The 7,299-nt window shown below is 37.7% G+C and overlaps 1 protein-coding gene across 1 annotated transcript in view; it reads left to right on the forward strand.

Moving 5' to 3' along the window:
* The window catches only part of chn1 (chimerin 1), a 90,242-nt gene that overhangs the window by 22,553 nt on the left and 60,390 nt on the right, over window positions 1-7,299 (forward strand). Inside the window, exons 4-5 of the mRNA XM_052142343.1 lie at window positions 2,046-2,077; window positions 2,344-2,457. Coding sequence (XP_051998303.1) covers window positions 2,046-2,077; window positions 2,344-2,457 — 146 coding nt within the window. The remainder of the gene's footprint in view (window positions 1-2,045; window positions 2,078-2,343; window positions 2,458-7,299) is intronic.

Below are 7,299 nucleotides of genomic sequence, written 5' to 3' on the forward strand. Positions count from 1 at the left end.
ATTAAAATTCTGTAACAGTTTACAGTGATAAAAGGTTAGAAAAAGTGTTTATGTGTAGATGTGAAAAGTCTTGTAACTGATGCTGGTGCAGGGCAGGTGTTTTCTTTTTCCCTACTCAGCATTTTTCAGAGTATATTGCTGTTTAGCCATTTGACATGGTTGAATTGCTCCATAGCGCTTTAAAATAGAAAATTCTCATTTAGAATTCAAATGTGTCATATGCACCAATATATCGATGGAAGCCTGATTTAATTGCTCATGTGATTGTGATTGTCTCTGTGTTGTCCTGTTACTGGAGCTCGCAGACATGCTTACGGGCGAACACGAATAGAGCAGTGCGCAACTTCAGGTTTAATCACTCCGCGCACCTCCGTTTGGCCATATAAGAAGCATGAATATCATGAAGTTGCTGCATTGCCTGACAGAAATGTATATGGCCGTGGCTGGCAAGATAATTTCAAAATAAAGGTGCATCTAAAAAAAACATCCATCAAAGTTTATGTGTTGAATCAATGGCATTGTATCGTTGGTGATTTGATTTATACATTGATCCAGATCAATGGATTGTTACACCCCTACTAGCAATAGCAAATCATAGTTCGTGGCTAAAAGCTAATGGTCATTTAAAAATTAAAAGGACAATCCCTTCCGCACCGAAACCTAAAAATGTCCATGACTTTGGGTGCCATTAACGTTATCAAATGTCCATTCTTCTGCCCATGCAGAAAGAACATCGCACTAAAATGCACAGGGTCTTTTGAATCTTTTCCACAAAACACACTGCACGAACAGTGTAGTTAGATGCCCAAACAAATGACTCTTATGAGCCGGTTCTTTTGAATCTGAAGGGCAAAAAATACAGTATGACCAGTGTAATCTGAATCCTGAATAAATTACTTTTTCGGTATGAACTGGTTCTTTTGAATCCACAGCATGAAACATACAGCATGACAAGTGTAGTCCGATGCCCAAACAATTTACTCTTATGAGCTGGTTCTTTTGAATTGACTGTCCAATACATACAGCATGACCAGTGTAGTCTGAATCTTGAATGAATGACTCTAATTAGCTGGTTCTTTTGAATCTATGGTGCAAAACATACTGTACAGCATGACAAGTGTAGTCTGAATCCTGAATGAATGACTCTTATTAGCCGGTTCTTTTGAATCTATGGTGCAAAACATACAGCATGACCAGTGTGGTCTGAATCCTGAATAACTGACTCCTATTAGCCGGTTCTTTTGAATCTATTGCGTGAACATACAGCATGACCAGTGTAGTCCGATTCCTGAACAAATTACTCTTATGAGCTGGTTCTTTTGAATCTACTGTGCAAAACATACAGCATGACAAGTTTATTCTGAGTCTTGAACAAATGTCTCTTAGTTGGTTCTTTTGAATCTAAAGGGTAAAATATACTGTACAGCATGACCAGTGTAGTCTGATTCCTGAACAAATGACTCTTATTAGCTGGTTATTTTCAATCTACAGTGCAAAACATACATCGTGACCAGTGTAATTTGATTCCCAAACAAATGACTCTCATGAGCTGTTTTTTTTTTTTTTTAAATCAGCTGCAACAAATTATTTTTAGTGAATTAAAAACTTACTGCACCCAAATTAATTAATTGTGTAATTCCAGCTCGAAATGAGCCAAGCCTGTTATTTGTAGTTAAGTCTCGTTTGTCATAACTGGATGGTTGGTGGTATGGTTCTGTATTTAAATGTACACATTATGAGATTTGTTTTAATTATTGGCCTATTTGTGAGTAGAATATCTTAATGAAAATGTCTGTGTAAACACCTTTTGCAAGAATCTGTTTAGTTAAAATGAGTCATTCTGTTTTTTTAATCAGCATGCTGTAAGTTCCACTACAATTTCACAACCACACGCTTTTGGGAAAGTTTTGGGAACAGTGGGCCTATAGAACATCCTTTAACCCTAAAATAACTTCACATTTATATGCTGATGTTCTCAATGTATGCGTGTCATAAATTAGGATAGCTTGTGAATAAAAATAAATGTATTTCTCTTGTCTCTACAGGTGGAGAATCGACCCAAATACTACGGACGAGAGTGAGTTCATTACAAGCTTTACAAAACCAATGCTGATTATGTGGGTAAACATACACTGAATCCCAGTTTGTGTACAATTCAATAGTCATTGGACTATTTTCAGTGGATTTATGCTTTTTGTGCTAATATTGCCCACAGCTTCTTGTGCTATGCAAAGTGATTGGTTTGGCAGTACATACAATTCATACTAGATGTATGCAAATTGGGATTCAGCCCAGCTGTGCTATTAATACTCTAATGCTGTATTTTTCTGGTTTCCTGTGAAGGTATCATGGGATGATCTCCAGAGAGGAAGCAGATCAGCTGCTCAGTGTTTCTGAGGGGAGTTATCTCATCAGAGAGAGCCAGAGACAACCAGGCACATACACCTTAGCTTTACGGTACATAAACACTCACCTTTGACCTTTTTATAATTTAACTATACTCTCCATTTGCAGCCAAATACAGAGCCAAATAGCTGTCTCTCTCTCTGTGCCTTAGCACAGCTGTTTGTAACCTTTGCCGTTTAATATTTCATGACCTTAAGCCTTACGTTAATTTAAGCTCTGACCCCTTCCTCTCTGACGCAGATCTTCACTCTTTCTCAAGTCTGTTTCCTGTGTTTGAACATGGTTTTAGTCCCACACCCACACACATTATTTTTTATTTCACACCACCATTAAAACAAGGTACAGCAGGTATCATACAGTATCTCCCACACCCTTCACATTTTTGTAAATATTTGATTATATCTTTTCATGTGACAATACTGAAGAAATGACACTTTGCTACAATGTAAAGTAGTGAGTGTACAGCTTGTGTAACAGTGTACATTAGCTGTCCCCTCAAAATAACTCAACACACAGCCATTAATGTCTAAACCGCTGGCAACAAAAGTGAGTACACCCCTATGTGAAAATATCCAAATTGGGCCCAAAGTGTCAATATTTTGTGGGCCACCATAATTTTTCAGCACTGCTTTAACCTTCTTGGGCATGGAGTTCACCAGAGCTTTACAGGTTGCCACTGGAGTCCTCTTCCACTCCTCCATGACGACATCACGGAGCTGGTAGATGTTAGAGACCTTATGCTCCTCCACCTTCCATTTGAGGTTGCTCCACAGATGCTCAATAGGGTTTAGGTCTGGAGACATGCTTGGCCAGTCCACCACCTTCACCCTCAGCTTCTTTAGCAAGGCAGTGGTCATCTTGGAGGTGTGTTTGGGGTCGTTATCTTGCTGGAATACTGCCCTGCGGCCCAGTCTCCGAAGTGACTGACAGGCTAACCCCAGGCTAACCCCTTCAACCTCTGCAGCAATGCTGGCAGCACTCATACGTCTATTTCCCAAAGACAACCTCTGGATATGATGCTGAGCACGTGCACTCAACTTCTTTGGTCGACCGTGGCGAGGTCTGTTCTGAGTGGAACCTGTCCTGTTAAACCGCTGTATGGTCTTGGCCAATATGCTGCAGCTCAGTGTCAGGGTCTTGGCAATCTTCTTATAGCCTAGGCCATCTTTATGTAGAGCAACAATTCGTTTTTTCAGATCCTCAGAGAGTTCTTTGCCATGAGGTGCCATGTTGAACTTCCAGTGACCAGTATGAGGGAGTGTGAGAGCGATAACACCACATTTAACACACCTGCTCCCCATTCATACCTGAAACCTTGTAACACTAACGAGTCACATGACACTGGGGAGGGAAAATGGCTAATTGAGCCCAATTTAGACATTTTCACTTAGGGGTGTACTCACTTTTGTTGCCAGCGGTTTAGACATTAATGGCTGTGTGTTGAGTTATTTTGAGGGGACAGTAAATTTACACTGTTACACAAGCTGTACACTCACTACTTTACATTGTAGCAAAGTGTCATTTCTTCAGTGTTGTCACATTAAAAGATATAATCAAATTTTTACAAAAATGTGAGGGGTGTACTCACTTTTGTGAGATACTTTATATTGGATTATTCACATGTCCTGACATTTACTCACATGACATAACTCTACCACAGCACAGATTTGCAATCATTACCGTCAGTACCACAGACAGTTTTCATTTCACATTTATGCATATGCACATTTCATGTGCTCATGTTCAAGTCTTATTTAGGCAGATCTTAAGGTTATGCTTTATTCGGATTTGTTTGGCTCAGGAGGTACACTTTTTTTGAAGGGAAATTGGTTTTGAGAAATGTAATTCTGTTGAATTGTTAATTTGTTCTTTTCAGCCAAAATTGTGCTGTCCATTTCTCACAAATCAGTTCAGGATTATTTTGTGTACACAAGGAACTCTGTCCTTGAAAGAACTCATATGTCTTAATCGGATTAGCATAATGTGAGCTTTAGTTTGGCTGTTTTATTTATTTTTTACCAAAAAGTTTGTAATTTAGTTTTTCATGGACATTTTCACCCTCTCTCTGACCATTCAACTGAACAGGCTGTTTTTCTACTATACCTGTAAAACTTCTATACATTGTTGGGCAAAAGTTTGAAATAATGAAAAGATTTTGCTGTTTGCAAGGATCACAACAGTCAGGACATTACTGATGTAAAAAACAGCACCATCACTATTTGAAAAAAGTCATTTTTGATCAAATCTAGACAGACCCTATTTCCAGCAGCCATCACTCCAACAACTTATCCTTGAGTAATCATGCTAAATTGATAATTTGCTACTTGAAAATCACTTGCCATTATATCAAACACAGTTGCAAGATATTTGGTTCATTAAATGAAGCTTAACATTGTCTTTGTGTTTGTTTTTGAGTTGTCACAGTATGCAATAGACTCGCATGTCTTAAGGTCAAAGTTAGGTCACAAATGGCAAAAAAGAAAAAGCTTTCTCTAGAAATTCATAAGTCAATCATTGTTTTGAGGAATGAAGGCTATACAATGCTTGAAATTGTCAAAACACTGAAGACTCTAGTGTACACCTTTGTATGAAATATTCAAAGACAAAGGACAACTGGCTCTAACAAGGACAGCAAGAGATGTGGAAGGCCAGATGTACAACTAAACAAGAGGATAAGTACATCAGAGTCTCTAGTTTGAGAAATAGACGCCTCACATGTCCTCAGCTGACAGCTTCATTGAATTCTACCTGCTCAACACCAGTTTCATGTGCAACGGTAAAAAGAAGACTCAGGTGTGCAGGTCTTATGGGAAGAATTGCAAAGAAAAAGCCACTTTTGAAACAGAAAAACAAAAAGAAAAGTTTAGAGTGGGCAAAGAAACAGGCATTGGACAAAAGATAATTGGAAAGGAGTGTTATGAGCTTTTGTGGGATCAGTTAGACTGTAAGGTGCATGAGAAGTGCCCGACAAGACAAACAGATCTATGGCAAGTGCTACAGGAAGTGTGGGGGGAAATATCTGGACAAAATGACAGCTAGAATTTAGTTGTAATAGTAATTTTTCACATTATTAATGTCCTGACTATACATTGTGATCAGCTGAATGCCACTTTGGTGAATAAAAGTACCAATTTCTTTCTGTACATTATTCCAAACTTTTGACCACCCGTGTATGTAAATGACAGTTTCTGACAAATTTAAAACTATTTCTGAGGAGTTTTGCAGTTTAGTAGGGCTGGGTAAAAATATAGATTTTCAGATGCATCACAATCTTCGAATTATATTGATTCTTAAATCCTAAGATCAATCTATTTCTCTGAGTGGCAACCCTCTATAATGCAAGTAAAATCACTTGCATGTGCAGCCAAATCTCACACTATAGAACTAAGTGAATTGCCACTGGCTAGTAAATGTTCAGATTTCACTCACCAGTGTTTGTGTTCTTGTTCTCCACTAGACTACTCGGAGTTCCTTTCACTGCGTGTTGAGTAAAAGTTTGATTTAACTTGTTCTGTGTGTCCAAAGATGAGATCATAGATCCATATGTCATTGAATAATGTCTCTTTTAATAACCTTTCTGTTTTTTACAGTCAGTTGTTGATTAAAAACAGCTTATGGTGATGTTTGCTTGTGAGTCTGAGCAGTGTTAATTGTCCACTTGATGAGCAATCATTAAAAAAAAAAAATATCGAAATGAAAGAAGATGTGCACTTATTGCCATTGATGTCCCTTGATCATTGCCCCGGCCGCTTCTGTCAAGTGTCGCATCTGTGTATTGGAGCAACAGCTGATGTTAGGGCCCTCCTGCGAAAGATCTCTGTTTCAGGTATATTTCTCGCAATTTGTTTCCCATTCTAATCTGTACTTAAACAAATTATCCGCAATTGGTCACGTATATAAATATTTGTTGAGAAAGCCCCTCAAATAACAATAATTATATAATATATAATGATCAAATTATTATGGGTAGTTATATTTAAATAATTACATTAATAATATATATTATAACAAATAATAATTCAGATAATTTAAATGCATTACATTGTTGTGGCAGATGAGTAAAGCATTGATAAGACAAAAAGTCCCTTAGAAGGCAATCTATTTATATCCATATTATTGAACATAATCCTATCATCGGCCTACAGTTCACCGCAATCCATTTTGCAATTGAATTAGTCAGTCTGTCAGAAACATATTTATTATAGGGGCTTTTCATCAGACAAATGCTTTTAGAGTGCTTTGGTTGTGTCGCGCCATAAACAGCATTTGTAGGTCACTGCGTCAAGTTAAACAAGTTGGAAAGTTGGAAAACCATGTCTCAAGATCCATGCATTCTAGATTGCGTTCCGTTGAACAGGGTTTGAACGCAAGAATGCGTCCTCATTTTGTGATGGCACAAGTTTTAAGCAAGCCTGTGGTTTGTTCTACACTTGCACTTACTGCCCCCTGCTGAAAATAGGTGGACAAATGTTCCTTATTATGGTCAGGATACAGGATAAATTGTGTTAATTTGTTTAATGCGTTATTTTTAAATCTAACGAATCACAGAGAATTAACATGTAAAATTGACTGCCCTAGTAGAAACATTTGAAAACACTGCATTCATGAAAAAGTAATGGAAATTACTATATATATATATATATATATATATATATATATATATATATATATATATATATATTACACTCACCTAAAGGATTATTAGGAACACCATACTAATACTGTGTTTGACCCCTTTAAGCCTTCAGAACTGCCTTAATTCTCACGTGGCATTGATTCAACAAGGTGCTGAAAGCATTCTTTAGAAATGTTGGCCCATATTGATAGGATAGCATCTTGCAGTTGATGGAGATTTGTGGGATGCACATCCAGGGCACGAAGCTCCGTTCCACC

Source organism: Xyrauchen texanus, chromosome 14, assembly GCF_025860055.1.
Source record: "Xyrauchen texanus isolate HMW12.3.18 chromosome 14, RBS_HiC_50CHRs, whole genome shotgun sequence".
NCBI lineage: Eukaryota > Metazoa > Chordata > Actinopteri > Cypriniformes > Catostomidae > Xyrauchen > Xyrauchen texanus.